This window comes from Echiichthys vipera, assembly GCF_963691815.1.
Source record: "Echiichthys vipera genome assembly, chromosome: 19".
In the NCBI taxonomy this organism is placed as follows: domain Eukaryota; kingdom Metazoa; phylum Chordata; class Actinopteri; order Perciformes; family Trachinidae; genus Echiichthys; species Echiichthys vipera.
Genome location: NC_139844.1, coordinates 6,796,681 through 6,815,618, shown reverse-complemented (window position 1 = coordinate 6,815,618; position 18,938 = coordinate 6,796,681). Strand labels below are relative to the sequence as shown.

Below are 18,938 nucleotides of genomic sequence, written 5' to 3'. Positions count from 1 at the left end.
AAGAATGGCTTTAATAAAACCAAGAACACGTGTTGCAGCACAGTGTTTCCATTTCAGCTCAGTGTGAATCTTTACTGTGTAAAAAAATGATTTCATCACAATACGATTACATTTAAAGACGAAAAATGATCATATTGAACTATCGCCCAGCCCTTTGTTCAACCTCATGTTATTTTTGATGCGTAAAAAGTCTCTGGTGCTGATGCTTAGGCCGAGGTGATAGATAAATGTGCCGGGGCAACTGTACCTAAAATAACTGGACAGATTCCAATGAAAAACGGCCCTGACAAAGTGTTTCACAGGCTCTTCGGGACACTTTCGGAACGCACCTTTAACCATTTGACAGTTGTTTGAGTTACAGGCTGTTACAGAAGGATGTTTCTATGAGTACTGAAGTGTGCTGAGGTCGTGCATGCTGCAGGAAAGTCATCTTTGACCTTGGCTCTGTAGGAAAGAGTCACACTTTCTTTCTTCTGAATCTGAAGCTCCTTTAATCTTCTGAAGTTTTTTTTCCCATCAGTCAGAGCATCGTTATTTCCTGTCTTTGTTTTTGTTGTTGCTTGCGAAGTCTCTACTGAGAGTTACTGGCAGGGCCGATAATCTATTTCTCATTCAGCCATGGCAGAGCTCACAGGGAGGATCTTTACCGTGACCTTGTTTGGTCCCATCGAACCACAGAGAATCTCAGAAGCCCGTCAGGTCTCCACAACAGATCTTAAACTCATCTATCCTGTGCAGAGTTGGTTAAAATGCTGCAAGGGGAAAGAGGGTTAACAAAGTCAGACGGTGTGGATGTGGCAGACCTTGACATCCCTCAATGAAGCCAATGAGACCCAAACAACAGACTTTCTAAATCACGTTTGTTTCTGCAACGACCTGACAGGCTTTTTAATCTTTACAAAATGATTCTTCAGTTATTTTTTATTGTCACCGGTGGGTTCAGAGTGAAGGGGTCAATCAAGGGTTCAGGAAGTGTATGTGTCCACCCAGCAGCAGCATACTTGAGCTTGACACTGATCTGCAGACAGTCTACCTGGTTTATGGTCCTCTCTGACCTCTGACCTCTTTTGGAGGGACGGAGATAAATTAAGAATTTCCGCCTAGGGGATCCCTTCTGCATCGCAAACTAAAATATGATTTCATTCCTTCTGAAAAAAAGCCTCTCCTGCCTGCGTTTTTCCTTCCTGAGAGAAGAGGGAAACACAGAAACATATGCAGCAGACTGCTCAGAGCATCAGCCATCACCACAGTGCAGCAGGTAATATCTCAGTCACAGACAGTGACGCCGCGCCCCTGCAGCAGTCGCAACGAACAGAGGCACACATGGAGGTGAAACCGCAGAGTAATAAGAATCCCCTCATGGTCTGCTACCAGAGGCCAGACCTCCTGAGCGTGGAGGAGAGAGAGACGGATGGAGAAGAGAAGCTCCGCCACCCCTGCTGGCGCTCCTCAGCCGCTCTGATGTCATTGTTTAACAGTAATAAAAGTGACACAATATTTTCCGGGCGAGCGTCCCGGCAGAGACTGCAGTGCACAAGAGCTCATGGATGCTTGTGAAACTTTGTGATTCTGTTGCTGTCCACACCGCTCCCCTCCCGCAGCAGGACGCCTTATAAATGAGCGCCGCCATCAGCGCACGCCTCTGACCTCCGCTACAGCGTTCAACACATTCCCTCTGATTAGAAAGTGTTGGTGAAGCCAGGGCTGCACTGCAGAGTCTCTGAGATTCAAGCCAAACAAAAGACAGCTTGTTTTATTGCTGCTGCACTAACAACCCTTTGTGGGGTTTTTTCACGTTGGCTTTGCATTGTATGGTGTCAGAACATCATGCTGCCATTTTGGCCGCAGCGCTCTCTCGGAAAAGTTAAATCTTAAGTGGTAGTATTTTTGAAGACATTCCTCATAAAGAAAAAGCAAAAGAAGAAAAACCAAAACTTCAAACTATTGTGGCTCCAGTCCTTCAGAGAAAACTTAATCTCCAGGTTCTGAACATCAAACGTCTTATTTTGGATTCGGCCCAATAAGGCGCAATCATGTTGCGAAATGGATGAATGAATGATCTGTAAACTTGAACGTACGACAGCGTATTACTGATCATTATAGGTAGATATATAATTATATATTACATTATATATATTACGGAGCCGTGGGAGGGAGCTAATGTTCAGAGAAAAAACTCACACATTGAAAACTTCAAAATTCTCTAATTTTGTATTCACAAATTTACGCAAATGTGTCTCTTTTCTCTCACTTTTACTGGATTGACATCATCACACCGCAGACGCCGCTGCTTGCTGTGTATCATGCACGCAGTGATGACCTCAACAAATTATACTTTCCAATCAGATTTAGTGATGTCATACTTCCTCACTAGCATGTGCATGTGGCGTTCCCTGTTTACCGGCGGCGCCTGTGGTGTGATAACTTTAATCCTACCAATGTGGCCGCTTCATAAGAGTTTTTTTCTCGTATTTTTACGACTTTAATCTTGGAAATGATCTTGTTTTTATGGCGGAATAACTCTCCCTCCTCCGGCTCCGCATTGGTTTTTTGTTTTTTTTTACCTACCATGACCTTTAATAGACTGTCATATGAACATAATCATGCAGACGTCTCAAATAAAATGATATTTACATGACAAGAAGAAACTTGATCTACTGGTGAACATGCAGTTTGTAAAGTTAGGGTTTTAACTCTTAAATGGATAATTTACTAATTTAACCCATTTAGACAGGATGCAACATTTGCATGTATATATTTAAGACCGGAATACACGTTCATGCAACCTGATGGGACGTCTGCATGGTTTTGATGATGTCGTTGTTTTTGACTGATGAAATGCAATGCAATTTCGCACATGAAGAATGCAGAGGACTTGACAGAAAATCTAATTGAACAGTGACAGATGACGAGAGCCAGGGGAGCGAGACAGAGGCAGACTACAGCGTTACTGACAACAATCCACCATGACCCAGAATATAATGTTGACGTTCTGTATTTCAGTCTTTAAAAAAAAAAAACTCAGGTTTTGGGAGGTTGTTGTGAAACAGTGCGGAGGTTGCTCCGTGCTACTGTCTACAACGAAGGGAAGCCAAACAATGTTGATCTACACACAAGGACTGGATTTAAATCAACAATTATCTTTTTAAAAAAACAAGTGAAAATCTGCAGCATAGTTGTCCCTCCCTGCACCTCTGGCTTAATGTTTGAACCCAACCAATTCAACGTGAGAGACTGTCTACTGATGGTTTTTATAACGGCTGCCTCCGTCAGTCCGTCAGCTCTACGTTTTTTTAACAACCTGCAGAGGACCATCTGTTTGTCTCAGCCCACATAACTCTGCAAGAACACGTCTGTAGTTGCATGTGAGGTGCTCTCACTGTAATATACAACACATTTGGAATCTCAGGCATCCGCAGGGACCTGCATGACCTCGGGACGTCCAGACAGAGCAAAAGAGCAGCGATTGCATTGATGTGCCATGTTAAGAAGAGGAGATATAATGATATAATTCAACCAGCTTCATTCAGTTTGACTTCAATATGATTCAAACTCAAAACATCCACAGACTGCAGCTCCAAGCATCTGTTTGATGCAGCAGGTTTTGTCACTTCTGTCTTGTTTGAATCTGCTGTTTTTTTTACCTTGTGGAAGCTTCCGTGGAAGATCCTCTTCACCTGATCGTTGTCGAATGTGACCCTCTGGATCTCACCGCGCGTGTCTTTGTTGTAGAAGGACACGGTCTGACTGGAGGCTGCGCAGAGAGATGGGGACAGGGAGAGAGACGTTACATCGACAATATACATCCACTAAAAGTGATGGAGTGCAACATGTGGAGCTCCACTTCACGCAGCTTTCACAGACTAACGTTCCCTTTGGATGCAGACAATTTGTGCTACAAATGGATCCTAATAACTCCAGATACACTGGACCTTCGGACCATCGGGTGCAGTTTGTCACTACTGCCAGACAAAGAGGACAAGACATCCTACCAAAGACGATTTTACTACACAAACATGCTGCTCCAAGAGTGAACACACTTGGTTATGCTAAGCTAATGCTATTAGCTAAAGTGACTGTGACCCTAACCTGCATCAGTAGATACACACCAAAGCGTGGCAGGAGAAAGGAAACTTCTCCAGCTCCAAATTCCCCTTTAAGTGGACTGTGGCGCTCTTAATCCTGGAGCACTGACTCTAAGGTTTACAGTCAGTGTTGATCCAGTTCAGTGCTCTGAATATCAAGTTGATAATTTCGAATGTGACTTTAAAATATTTGTCGTAATTAATCTGAAACACATCGGCCAGCTCGAGTTCCCAGATTTCTCAAGTGATAAAAAGTTGGACGAAGTCGAAGGTTCAGATCCTCTGCAGGGAGAAACAATCTGCTTGGTTTTCTGGCGTGGAGTAGGAAGTCAAACGGCTCGTATCTGTAGGTTAAAGAGAGGGTTAGCTCAGCTCAGCACAAAGACAGGAGGAAACAGTTATCTTTGGCTCTGTCGTCTCCCTCTCTTAAGCCAATAAGCATATTTCACAAACTATTCCTTTAATAATGCAGATGTTTTCTCCCTGTAGAGGATCTAAACCTCAAAGTCGTCCAACTTTTGTTACTCAACAACCAAAACTGGAGGATTTTCATTGAAACTCCTGCTGACAGTCTGAAGTCGGAGCCTTTACGAGAGCCAGCTGAGGCCGGATGATGACACCACCAGAGTCTCGTCGGCTTCGTTATCAACAGGGACCGACGCAGGCTAGTTACACACCACTCAGCTCTCTCCACACACACACACACACACACACACACACACACAGCTGCTCCACACACACATATCTGGATAAAGAATAGAGTGGTATTTACGGTCCAGAGTGACGCCCGTCTCTGGCTTGTGGTCTTTGCTTGACACCTGCCAGAGGTCGAAGGCCTCGGTGGGCGAGTCGGGCAGGAGGCGGAACATCAGGATGATGGTGTATGCGTGAGGGAGACCGTCAGGGTGGATCTCTCTGATCAGGAGACACAAAGAGACCGCATGTTACATTCATTTTTGGGGTTTTACTTCACTCTTTCTGCAACTTTATACTTCTCAAGAGGTTTAGTTACTTTTGGAAAAGCACGTATCTCCAGATGTGTTGATGTTGAATGTTTGTGATAAACAAATGAAGAATGAAGTGTTCCTGTATGTGTTGACAGAATTCTTCTTATAGCTAAATGCATCGTGACCGCTGTTAGTTTAACGATCATTATGATGAAAATACGTTCATCAACAACCTTTTCTAGAGGCGATGACAAGGCGATGACGAGACGATGACGAGACGGCGCCACTGTCATTAAACGCTAACTGTAACCATTCTAAACCTACCATATTGTTGACGAAAAAAAGACTCCTTCCACTTTTTCTTCTGATCTCTGTCTCTCCCTTACTGCAGAGCAGGCTCTTCTTCTATTTTTAAGGATTCCTTCTATTTCTATGTCTTCGTTCAGAAAACATTTGTTTGTCTTCACTTTGTCTGTTGGTGACTGTAGATTAAGCATTAGATAAAGCCTCATTTGCATTTTTAAAAATAACATTTAAGAAAAACTTGTAAGACAAAAAAACATTGTCTCAATGCCATTTACCAACGGGGACCACAGCAAGTCTCTGTGTTGAGTTCACTGTCTGTAATAACTGCAGGACAGTCAAGTCCTAAATCCAACGACCTGGTTTGTAAAGAGGAAGAGCTCAAACAGTCTGAACACAGCTGAAGTTGTATTTTTCACACAAACAACCAATGTTCCAAGAAATTCTCAAAGAACAAGTAAATAAAGAGAGAAATTATGTTTGTCATCAAACTGCAGACAAGATAAAAGTTGCGTCATGTGAGACTCACGTTGTGGGCTGAGTCAGGAAGGCGTTTTTGTGCAGTCTGTAAGCCGCGTAGCTGTTGAAGGAGCCCGGCTCCATGGAGACGCCTTTAACGTAGCTGTAGGTCTTCTCCGTCAGGTTGAACGCCTCGAGCATCCTGAAGCCTGAAACACAACAGAGCAGTAACTTTACACGGACATCTCACTGAGGCCTGATTTGAAGCTGGGTGAAGAATTTCTCCAAAATAACTTCCTACGTCAGTGTTTGCACTCACCAGGTGAAGTGAATCCATTCAGGAAAATCAGGGGACACGCTGTGGGACAAAGAATAAGAACATCAGAAACGGTGGAGACCAGAGCCTGAAACACTTTGTTGTTGCAGTGGATTTGGTGCAAACTTACATGAAGTTGCAGTCTCACAAATGAAGGTGATCAGGTTTTCTTTGATGGTGTCGAAAGCGTCAAAGTCGTCCACGACGAAGACGTGTCTGTCGCTGGGTTTGCTGCCGATTGACTGCAGCTCCACGAAATCCACGTCGGCGACACCGATGGCGAAAACGCTGTAACCTGAAGACGGGATGCAGAAATGGAGTCACAGATTAGTTTGGCGTGTTGAGAGGCAGTGTATAAATCAGCTGCTGTAATCTCAAGTCAATCGAATGATCCTAGAGTGACTGAAACCAAACACAAAAGTTTTGTTACCTGCGTGCTGCAGCTTGGCGGCATTTTTCTTCACCTCGTCCTGAGAGCGTCCGTCCGTGATCGCCACCACCACCCTGGGGACGTTCCTCCTCATTCCATTCTCCACTGAAAAGGCCTTCTCGTAGGTGTGTTTGAGCGCCACCCCTGCTCAACAGAGTGAAAGTGAGTGATTAAAACCAGCTGAGTGACGGACCGACTGTCTCTAAGGCTGTGGCGAGTGTGACCGCACCTGTCTTGGTGTTTCCTCCTTGGTACTTGATGTGATGAAGAGCTGACATGGCGACACCTTTGTCCTGATAAGCGTTCAGCCTGAACTCTGTCTTGGCGTTGTCGCTGTACTGCACGAATGAAACCTGTTTGGAAAAAGTCACATCACCGACGTTAGAAACGAGTAATCACGTCATAACAAAAACTCCAAAAATCACAGTTTGAATGTTTCTATTTAACCCTTCTATGGTACGCATTTACATCCTTTATATGTTCTCCAGATCAGTTCGACCCTCATACACAGAAACACACATACAATGCTACATTATTATAATCTAGGCAGAGAGAAGCTGTTTCTGCTCTCACTCTTTCCCCTCTGTCATGGGTCCACCAGCACCACAAAAAAACAAATAACTCTTCCATTGTTAATTGTGTTTTAGTAAAGACCGATTAGAACCATTACACATATATGTTATCTCCTTTGTTTGAAATTCAGATAAAGATTATACAGTATATGTTAATGGTTTATGAAGTAAAATGTTATTTCAGACATGTTTTTAAAGCCCTGAATATGTCCCGGGTCAATTTGACCAAAGGGATACCAGAGAGCCACAGAAGTGAAGACCATCCAAGGGTTAGTACAAGTTATCATGTATGAAAATATGCAAAGTTAAGTTTGATTCCCCACTTGTGTCACTGACATTAATACAGATACATATAACACTATTATAAGTTACAAATCTTTGTTATTGTGCAGCAAACTAAATATTTCTTTCTCCAGATGGCCAGAAGAGTCTTTGGGGGTTCAGCTGCAAGTGTTTTTCAACAAATTTCTGTTTTTTAAAAAAGATGAGCAGGGATTTATCATGAGAGTTGGTGTATATCACAATATTACAATATGCTACTAGACTTTATCTATAAACACACTGTAGTATGTGAACTGATATAAAAACCAAAGTTTGAACCAGAATGTATTTGTAGAAGGTTCATGAAAACTCTTTTCTGGAGATCATTTTCAGTGAAGTGTCATCAAACTTCCTGCTCCTTAATGCGGATAAAAATGAGTTGTTAATCATTGGTGCACCCAACAAGAGCTGCTGGAAAACTGTATAATTTCTTTAAGCCCCTCCATCAAAAACCATGGTGTCACTTTTGATTCAACTTCAACTTACATATTAAAGAGATTACCAGAACGCCTTTTCATCTTTGAAACATTTCAAAAATCCACAATTTTCCTCCTTTTTTCTCCTCCCCCACTCTTATTACGCATGTTTCTGTATTATAATTTAATTTATCCTCATATTCATTATTGTAATTTTGTTCCATTGGTGCCACTAATTCATTCTACCTTTACTAAACTTTTAAACTTTAAATAATATCTGTATGATAATGAGAACCCGTTTAAGTCGGGCATCAGTCCCTGTTGTTTTAAATCAATCCTCATTAAACCCTCATCAATATTCTTAAACATCTTCAGTCTAGACTGCAAACATGACGTTGGCGTTCATGCATCTCTGAACATGTGTCTGTACCTTTTCCATCTGGTCTGCACCTAATTTTGCAAAATGTAGAAATGTAGGATTTTAAAAACATGAAGTCTTCCACTTTGTAACATATATGCAGAACTCAGATAAGTTTAATTAACTTATTTTCCTTTCTTCATCCTTTCCCATTGGTCGCTTGTAAGTTCCCTCTGTGTTTTTTTTCTCGTCCGATGTTCATGATTTTCATATTTCCCTCCCTCCCTCCCCTTCACACCTCTCATGAGCTTTATCCCTGTATGTTTTAACTGTGTAGATAAAAACAACCTGTACGTGTATTGTGTCTCTCCGCTGGATCAAAACAAACCTGCATCCCGGAGGGTCCGACGACGTCAAAGGCGGCGATCATGACGGAGACGAAGTGCACGACTTTGGTGAAGCTCTCCTCGCCGATGCTCCAGGAGCCGTCGATGAGGAACACCACATCTGCTTTGGCTCCTCTGCAAACTGAGGCAAAGAAAACCACACCACCAAGTCAGTCCACTGGCCACAAACACCAGCCGTGAAGGAAAGTTTGCAACAAACAAAACGATTGAGAAAAGTGACGTGATGGAGGACACGTTTAGAAGTTATGGGCTTCACCGATAAAATAAAAAAACAAAACAAAACATTTGGACGCCAGAAGGGAAAGTGAGCTCTCGTTAATTCCTCGAATGAATCGGAGTAAAAAGCTTTGAATAATCTTTGCCTCATGTCTTCTCTATCTTTTTTCCCCCAGTCAGAGATTCATAAACAACTTTCCCACAACACAAAGACACAAACAGATTCTTTGGACAGGTCTATCTCCTCTTTCTCGCGCCCTGCAGAGCCAGCAGCCCATGTGGCGGCTATTAATTCACTGCTGGCACGAGTCGGATCCAGAAGAAGCAGTCGGTGTTCAAAGGGTTGCCTTGGCCAAAAAAGACAAAAAAGCGCTGCATTGGAGGAGTTTCCCATCAGAGCGGAGCTTGAATGAACAGGCTTGATCCATTCAGTCCTGGTTTTCCTCACAGTGGTTCGTGGGAGAGCGGAGATGTTGGACGTTTCTGAACGTGACAGCATTTTATCACGTTTTATCTTTTATTTTCTGACATCCCTAAACATCCTTTTCTCAGATTTGTTGACTGGTGTGACTGAGCCTTCAAGGACACAACACTTCGCACAAAACAATCGCAGACACGTTTTAAAACCGTTTACTTTTTTACAGCTGACGGGCAAAAGAGCTAACTTGATATTTAACCTGCTAGGAGATGGTTTGGTCTCTTATTCAGCAGGACGAGGAGTAACACGTCATACTTGTGTTCTGACGTTTTCTATGAAGCTCATGTGGAGTTGAGTTGAGTTGGCTGCAGGGTTCACACTCTTTTTAACAAATCATTTTCCAGGAGTTTTTCTTGAAAATATAGCCATTTAAAGATATAATCTGTAATATTTCCATGTAGTTATTTGTGTGTTAAGTTACTATCTATCAAAGAGGGAGTTAAAACAAAGGTGATTGATCATATGACCCACTAATAAAAGCACTTGTATTTGCTGCTTTGCAGAGAAACCCAATCTGAGTGTCTGCGGCGACTTTCCCACGCTAAAATCAAATGCACAGCACAGTTAGGCCCTGTTTACACGTCCACAGTTATTTTAGAAACAGAGACATTTCCTTCTGTGACCTTCGTTTACATGCAAACGGAGAATTCGCCTTTGAAAACGATTCTTTCTAAAAAAAAAAAAAAGAATGTCACAGAATGCAGCAGATGTCACAGTGTGCTCCAGAACTTACACCTGCGTGCGGTGAAACGGTTGCAACCTGTGTCTCCATTTTCGTTTGTCTGTGGTGATCATGGATCATTGAGCTTCTCTGTACACTGACACCTACAGGTTTGTCATGCTCTTGACAGCATATATACACGTGTTAGTGTCAATGAAAATGTTTCTGATAAACGCACATTTTTGCACGATGTTATTTTTGAAAACAGAGACGACCAAATTTGCGTTTATGAAAACAGCCAGCCACGTGTAAACCTAGCCTTAGTGACGCTTTTTACGCCGTCTCTCTTCTCTCTCCGGACCTCCTGTCAGTGTGGAGCATGTGAAGGCATCCCCCCGCATCACTGCAGGTGAGAGCCGCAGATTTAGTGACGTCACATAGTCGACACTGTTCGGTTTCCAAAGGCACTCTGGGAGATGAAGTTCCAGGAGCTCGCCTGCCATTACATCTTACCGCCAAAGAAACCGCTTGAAACAACGTGTCTCAATTATAATGAATTATGACTTTAAGTTACCGACAGACGTAGTATTGACACATTTTCTTCTCCGATTGGTTTTGGAAAGTATGGACGTGTCCGTGTTGACTGATACAAACCAAGGTTTACGTAGGCGAATTTAGTGAGGGGCTATAATACAAATAACATTTTCTAGGACAAATATATTTTTTTCCCATGATATTTGGTCATTTTAAACTATTTCAAATCTTAGTCTTCTTAATTTCCGGGTTTCCAGGACACATGGGAACACTGAGGTTGTTGTCATCATGACTTTCAGCCAATAATATTACTGCTTTATGCAATTAAGTTTGAAATGCAATGATTTGATTTTATTTAATGAAAATGTAATTTAAAAATCGTTTCCTGTACAGGATATGAATCTTCCACAACAAAAATAAATACTACACAGACAACATAAAACCAACAACACCATACAGTACATGCCAAGATAACAATCATTTCACAAGTACTTTTGCAAATAATCACAAAATAATTTCATAAATAAAAGAAGAATTTCTCCGTCTGCATCGACAGAAAACTGAGAGCAAAGGATTGTGGGTAACCTCACCTGCCCATGCTGGGGGGATAGTGGGTGGAGGTGTCGGGGTTGGTGGGAGTGTTGGGACTGGAGTCGGCTTCACCACTGAGACAAACACAAACAAAGTGCCGTCAACACATTTGTGATAAACGAAGTTGTAAACGTGCTGTAGCTTTGGATTAAAACTCACACAACTCCAGTTCACAGGAAAATGGAGCTTGTTATCACAGTCATGACGTTTCCTTTCAACACATATTATGGAAAATTCTAGAGTGTAAACACTTAATTTTCTAATGGATTTTAATGCATCATGTTTTTATTTATATTTTTTTGTATTTTGGTTATTTTTAAAAATGGGACACATGTTTACATGTACATATGTATGGGATTTTAGTCAATCAAAACAAGTAGAAATATATAAGGCATAACATACAATAACAAAACTTGACAATGACAGTAATAAAAAATAACTTGATACCAAGAATTAAAGTATATTATGGTGGAAATGCCTTTAATGGACATTTAATTATATACTGTATCGTATAGGGCTGTTGAAGTGAACCCCATAATAACTTTAATAATAAATAAAAAACATGCATGAAGCAGCATATTTGTCCTCTGCCATATTTATTAGTTTAAAATATATTTATATATATATATATTTATATATATATATCCCTTTGAGGTAAATTTGGAACAGAAATTAATTAAACTATGGACAATGATGCAATTAACCATGATTTAATATTTGAATCGAACGGACAGCTCTAATATATATACGTGTGTATATATATATATATATATATATATATATATATATATATATATATATATATATATATATATATACACACTGTATACAAACACTTTATATGACTCTAAAGAACCTATTTTATTTTTCTATTTTTCTAACAGTGGCGCTAATAAATAAAACTTACTCAGTCATGCAGAATGGCTCATTATATTTTTGTATAATTATAATTATTGATGCATTCACGTTATTACTATGTCCTGCAGAGTTACACATTTTGAGCTGTAGACTGTAATGACTGGAAGCAAGATGGATCTTTACTGGTTTATAATTATTGATGCATTCATGTGTGGAAAATAAAGAGCTAATTATATGCTATATGCTGCTGGGTTGCTAATATTATTCATCATCACTTATAATAATCTGAATCTGTAATGTAAAGCTGTGGAGTACAAGTTTAAAGTAGTGTGTGTGACCATTAAGTTAAAGTTTAGCAGAAGAAGAAGAATGGAAATACTCAGGGAAAGTACGAGTATCTCAAAAAGTACTTGAGTGAATGTACTTAGTTACTTTCCACCACAGTTTATCCAGTGACTTAGAATTAGAATTAGAATTAGAATTACTTTAATGATCCCAGACTGGGTAATTATTTTGACTTGTGTTCAGATAAAAACATTTTAGTCTCTAAATATATAAAACAAATTTAAAGAGTAACATTTCCGTGTGTCAGACTGAAACAAACACTCACGCGTCCTCTCTTTGGCGCTGACTCCTGGACCCTCCAGATTCGGCGTCTGAACGAAGACGGTGGCGGTGTACAGAGCGTCAGGAGAAAGACCGTCGAAGCAGTACTGAGGCAGACCAGCAGGGATGGTGATCTCATGTTGTCCTCTGCTGGAGGCTGCAGGAGGAAGGACGCAATGGTATTAATCGCTCATGTAATCAGACGGAGGACTCAAGGGAAACGTTGACTCTGTTTTAATGAATAACGGACGTTCGGGGATTCTTGTTAAACACACCCAGTGGTGAAAAGAAAGATATTTATCATTATAGAGGTATTCATCATTATATCTCCAGAGGTATGATAGCATTAATGATAATGACTTCCCCAGGTGCTGTTTTAAACAGAACAATTGGGCCCACTGGGTTCAGCCTGGACTTTATTTTTACTGTTTCTGTGCTCCATTTCACTCATATATCTGGATTTATTGATACATACTTGGTTTGTGTGCCATATTTAGAGTGACCTTTAAAATCCAGGGTCCCTGCACCTTTTCCAAAGTCAAATTCAAGCACTTCAAGGTGCATTTTCTTGTTTTTCCAGCACCTTACAGCTGTGGTAAATTACACATTTGTATACTGAACAATACTCAGTGTTCAGTCAGGGTTCCTACAGCTTAAGTGAGTTAAATTCAAGGCTTTTAAAGATGTAATTATGCCACCTGGAATGAAATTGAAGACCAATTTCACTTAAAACAAACGTTAAAGAAACGTGCATCTGCTCTACATTCTGGGCTGCAACCATGATTTTTTTTTTTTGGTGGTTCTCCTATTATGATATGTGTGACAATACGGCGAGAGGCATTCGGTAAAATATTTTTAAAAACTAACATGTTACAAAACATTTAGAGATCTGAGACTAATTACAATGTCAGAAAATAAATGGTAAAATCCTACTTCCCATGTGTTTACATTTTTAAGACCTTTGGAAGTTTGATTTAAGACATTTTATTAATAATTAAGGCCTTGTTTTTAGATTAATGAATTCAATGGCTTGGAAGACTTTTAAGGATCCCAAGAACCCTGTAAGTAAACATATGGCACTTGTTCATCACATTAAATGAGATGTTATTGTTCCATCAACAACCAAGATGATGTTTGGAGACAGCTTTCTACAGAAGGACGACAAATGAAATGAAAACTAGCTACACAGAAATAAAACCACCAACTGTTCTGATCAAAAATGTCACTACATGTTTTCACTCTCAAATCTGCTTTTCTCTGTTATATTATATATGACATTATCATATAACAGAACATTTAAAGCATGTTTCAAACCTTGAAAACACTACACTTAAATCTCTTTAAACAGCATATTTTGCTTGTATAAAAACGCTAAAACTGGGCACTATTCCGCAACTGATGCTTATTCAATTCACATTACAATGAACAGTGGATATACTGCCCTACAAGGTGCAGTAAATACAAAATCACTAATAACATCAGTTCTGCACAGTTTTGGGCCTGAAGGTATGAAGGATAAAAAAAATATATGATGACAAACCAGTTAATCGTAACCCATCACAGTCAGTTTTTTAATTTCGTAGTTACTGCACTTAGGCTTTGTAGGCGGGAATAGAAAACTGTGAATAATGTATACGTCTATTTGTATTAATGTATGTGCATTTATGATTAGATTTTGTTCTGTTTTCTTGTTGTTTTTTTTGGTACAGTAGATGACGTATCAAGACAGACAAATGTATGGAGAATTAAACACCTGAAACTCAGCGTAGGGAGGAAGTTTGGTACGTTTCTCACCTAACATTCTAAACTAGCACCACCAATGTTAGTAGTTTTTAACCCAAAACAAGAGTCTGAAAAACAGATGAAGTTATTCTCACATTGCTCATATTACGCCAAAAAACACAACCCAGAAGAGAGCAAGTCTACGTCACGTAAAAGGCCGTGCCCCCTCGCTGGTGAAAACAAAGCAGAAGACCTCAGTGTTGTACAGGCGCTAATAGGAAAAAAAGGAGTGAGTGCTCAGTTTATAATTTAATATATAATAAATTATATAATTTAGTTTAAAAATTAATTTGATCACATTTGAGGAAATACACTACAGTCTATGGAAAAAACAAGTAATATTTCCATATGTATTGATAGAATGATGGCAGAAAGATGACAGAATGATGTGTGTGTCAGAGAGAAAGACAGTCCATTTTCACCCTCATTTAACCTCAGGTGGACAAAGCCTCGACTGTTTGTTTGGTTTCACAGAGCTAAACTAAAACGACAGGATATTAACGACAGAGAAAGGGATCGTTGACATAGGCCTGCATTACCTGGTGATTCAGTGAGGTAGGAATAAATGTTCGGTTACGTAACCTCTGGCTGCTGATTGGGGTCGTTTACCCACTTCTCCTCCGGTAAACTGGACAAACATTTGGTGTCAACATAATATAGCTGTCTGCCTGACTGACGTTAGCCATTGCAGGAGGTTTCCAGGCCGGTTAATGTAAAATAAGCGAAATCAGCACAGATTACAGCGAGGTTTGTATTTACCGCCAATCAAAGCCGGCAGTTGGTTTTCACTGGAATGGAGGCGTGGCCTCATGTGTTGCTCTCTTCTATAAACAGGTCAACATGTCATCAGGACAATGATCCTGATTGGCTGCAGGTATTATCTGGCCACACCTCACCTCTAAAAGTTATCGTTGCTGCAGCCCACTGCAGCTTTCCATTAACATTGCATCCGGCCTTTAAGTCGTGACGTAGCTCCCTTTCAGCGTACTATCTCTAGGTCCAAGCCTTGTATTTCTGCAAGGTGCTCTAGTGTTTGAACAGATCAGATTTGCTTTCCATCGATGAAAAGGTGAAAAAATGATCCTAAAAGGTTCACATATTCGACCGTTGTTATATACAGAAATAGTATTTGAAAATAGTTACTTCCGACTTAAAGAGTAATTCCGGCCCAAAATCATCCCATGGTCTTTTTCAGCACTTACATACATCAAATTAGCCATTGAGACAGTTTTTTTCATGTAACAACTATTAACTGAGAAATCCCGGTAGAATTTCAGACAGCAGGATGTGCCTAACACTGATTAGCATGGGGCAGTAAGGTGAACGCGTTAAAACGTCTTTTTTAACCACTAATACTGCTCAGGAAAAAACATAAAATCTCTGCAGTAGCATGATGAGAGTCCCTACACATGAAAACAAAGCACCAATGGGCTCCTTCCTTTTGGATTGAATTTGAATCTTTAAATGGACTTTTCTATGATAGGAGCTGGTACCAGGGACAGTTGGTAAGTCACTCTGGGTTGGTGCTTTGCTTTTATGTGGGATGATTTTGCGCAGGAGTACACTTTAAGGACCGGAAACATGTTTTCAGGGCCTTTAAGTTGTGTCTCCTAATTGTTTTTATTTTTCCTTATTTTTGATTTGTCTGTGAAAAGTCCTGTTTTGAAATAAATACAGCTAAAATGACATTGAAATGAATGTGAAAAGTCACTACAGCTGTGTCATGCAGGGAAACAGTTAATCTGTAGTTCTGTTGATGTATCTCCTGTTATGTTGCTATCCGAGGAAAACAAAAGATTAGATGCTGCTTAAATCCCACAGAAAGCCTGGACAAACCCAACAACTGACCCCTCCAGTGAAATGTTTACGTCTCAGCACGACTGGGCAGTGATATATTGCTAATAAGGTTTCCTTATTTACACTGTACGGTCTCGTACGCACAAACAAACAAAAGCGTGTTTATTGCAGAGACAGCTGCCGTCGGTGACCATGACCGCTGCGTCTCAGTGTTTTGGGCCTGAAAAGATCAAGTCTGAAGTCAGAGGGACTGTCACGTTCAGACTGAGCTATGTAATATCAACAACTTTAGGAGCAAAGTCACTGAATATAAATTGTTTTGGGAAACACATGCCTCTGGGCTCTGTCTCCTCCAGAACAGTGGCCATCGTTTATCCAGACAGAAGATTTGTACAGAGAGTGATGTTGACAAAATACAAATCCCTGAAATATTTCAGATGGTTATTAGGTAACTCTGCACATGTTCTTGTTCTCACTTTGCTTTTAAAACATACGGAGAAGACCTGGAGCCTCTCACTTTTTCCACCTCTTGCCATCGTCACGAACCGCTGTTTGCATTTCCACTTGAGAACAAACACTTGAGTGATTTATTGACTCAAGAGCCGCCTGCTGCCTCTCACCTCTGGTATTGTTTAGAGCTATCATCTGTGTCACGCTAGCAGACCCAAATTTGTTCTGGCAGCCTGTCACAGCGGTCCAAACGCCTAATGGCTACCATATAGATATTTAAATATTGATGCTCCCTTAATGCTTTTCCTCTTTAACCACTAACCCGTCTGTGTGCGTATACGAACCAGATGGGATTCAAAATGAACCCACAATAATTGAAAAGGATGTAATCTTTGCAGGCAGAGATGCCAATTAAAAAAAGCTTGGTGGTCGGATGCTTTCAATCCACGCCAAAACTTGCATCCTGCTTCGAGTAGTAATCACAAAGAGAAAGCAGAAATATAAACAAAGGGAAAAAAAGAGTCTAGACTTGATCCCAACAGTCTGCTAACACCGTGCAGCATCCACGGCCTCAGAGGTGACCTCATCTGGAGATGACCTCATCTGGAGATGAGCCTCGCAAACATCTGCTGGGAGTCTTGTTGCACACATTACAGGGTGGATCACCTCAAAAGATTCACCTCCGATCAGGATCTGAGTGTTAAAGCGGACCACACCACCACTGCCAGGTCATGGTTTAAGTGGGCAGGATAACTCAAACATATTGAGATTGAGAGTGTCGTTGATATTCACATCATTAGGGAATAAACAGAAACACATAACACATATAAAAGAACCTAAAACGACTGAAGCAGGCATTTAGAAATGGTCATTTAAAACAGAGACTTACAGTCAGCTGGGTTGAGTTTGATGCGGTACGATGTGGCCGCCCTGTGAGGAGTCCACTTAATGCAGAACTTGTCATGGTCGACGTTGTATGTTTCGATGTTGGTCACGTTCAGGTAAACTGCAGAGGACAGAAAATTCAACCAATCAAACATATCAAAGAGACAGTTCGATCAGACCAGTAAAACTGTTCAGAAGGATCCTGTGAACATCAACTTCACACGCATCTTTGAGTATCTTTGTATTACAATAATAGCCCTGAAAAGGGTCAGGGTCAAACTCCTTTAACTTTACAGTCTTTACTGCAGGCTGAGATCAAACCTGAGAGCTTTGAAGAATAAAGGAAGTGGTAATGGCTGCAGCTGCTTCAATTAATGAACAAAATCTTGACTGAACTGCTGAACTGTATTATTTTGTTTCTCTTGAACATACAGGTCAGCACTTGCACATAAAAGGTCAGTTTTGACACATTTAACCTATATAGACAGACTCCACACTGTAAAAATCGCTGCAAGTCCGTGTTGCTCCACAGATTGACTGACATAGGAGCTAAAAATTTAAAGTTTGTGTCTGATAAACCTGGTTAGATGTGTCACACCGTGCAGCTTATCCTGCACAGGTTTTACAGGTTTACGTAGGTGATCAGAGGGATTTTCCAGGACAACATGGATAGGACTGAAGCTGTCGTGGTCCATTGTTTTTATCAGAGTAGTATAACTAGAGCTAAAGTAGATGCCACAAGGCGTGGAGGAAAAACTGTCTTGAACATGTCTTAGCAACAGGACCCTTTTCCCTCGTGTACGTACGTGTCGTTCCCTGCCCGGGGAGCGGCCCGCTGCTCCCGCCGACGTACTGAGCCACCACTTTGAGATCGTAGGTTGTTCCAGGCAGCAGGTTGTGCAGAGTGAATGAGGTCACGTCGCCCACAAAGAAATCTACGGGCCGGTCTGTGCCTGGAGAGACAACAAAGATAAAAAGACAGATTAGGATGTGCAGGACTGAATCATGAGTAATTACACTGAACATCAGAGAGTGTTTGCAGAGCGATCATAACTATCTGGAAGCATTTTACAGATGGAGACTGAAGCCAAGTTCGAGCACGACTCAAGGTCCACTTACTGGCTTTTTGCTGAGTAACACACACTTTCATTTCAGGCTTCAATGCAACACAGAGGAGAGAAGTCCTCAAAGTGAGATGTATGAATTCAGAACAGATACAACTGAGCAAACTCCATCCACTGAGGAAGACCATGGCACTGAACGTCACAGAAAGAGCGAATAAGTGGACAATTTGTACTTGGTTTCATCTCATGCCTCCACCACGGTGAACAGAGAGAGGTCTTCATGTCAACACATCCATTCAAGTGTGATTCCGGCCCAAAATCATCCCATGGTCTTTTTTGGCACTTGCATACATCAAATAAGCCATTGAGACAGTTTTTTTCATGTATGAACTATTAACGGAG

General features: G+C 40.8%; 1 protein-coding gene across 1 annotated transcript in view; it reads right to left on the bottom strand.

Moving 5' to 3' along the window:
- col12a1b (collagen, type XII, alpha 1b) overlaps positions 1 to 18,938 on the bottom strand; it is a 149,133-nt gene that overhangs the window by 26,451 nt on the left and 103,744 nt on the right. The window contains 12 exon segments of the mRNA XM_083934198.1: positions 3,645 to 3,754; positions 4,858 to 5,000; positions 5,865 to 6,003; positions 6,114 to 6,152; positions 6,241 to 6,405; positions 6,541 to 6,684; positions 6,770 to 6,893; positions 8,596 to 8,735; positions 11,094 to 11,168; positions 12,563 to 12,715; positions 17,477 to 17,593; positions 18,279 to 18,425. Coding sequence (XP_083790324.1) covers positions 3,645 to 3,754; positions 4,858 to 5,000; positions 5,865 to 6,003; positions 6,114 to 6,152; positions 6,241 to 6,405; positions 6,541 to 6,684; positions 6,770 to 6,893; positions 8,596 to 8,735; positions 11,094 to 11,168; positions 12,563 to 12,715; positions 17,477 to 17,593; positions 18,279 to 18,425 — 1,496 coding nt within the window.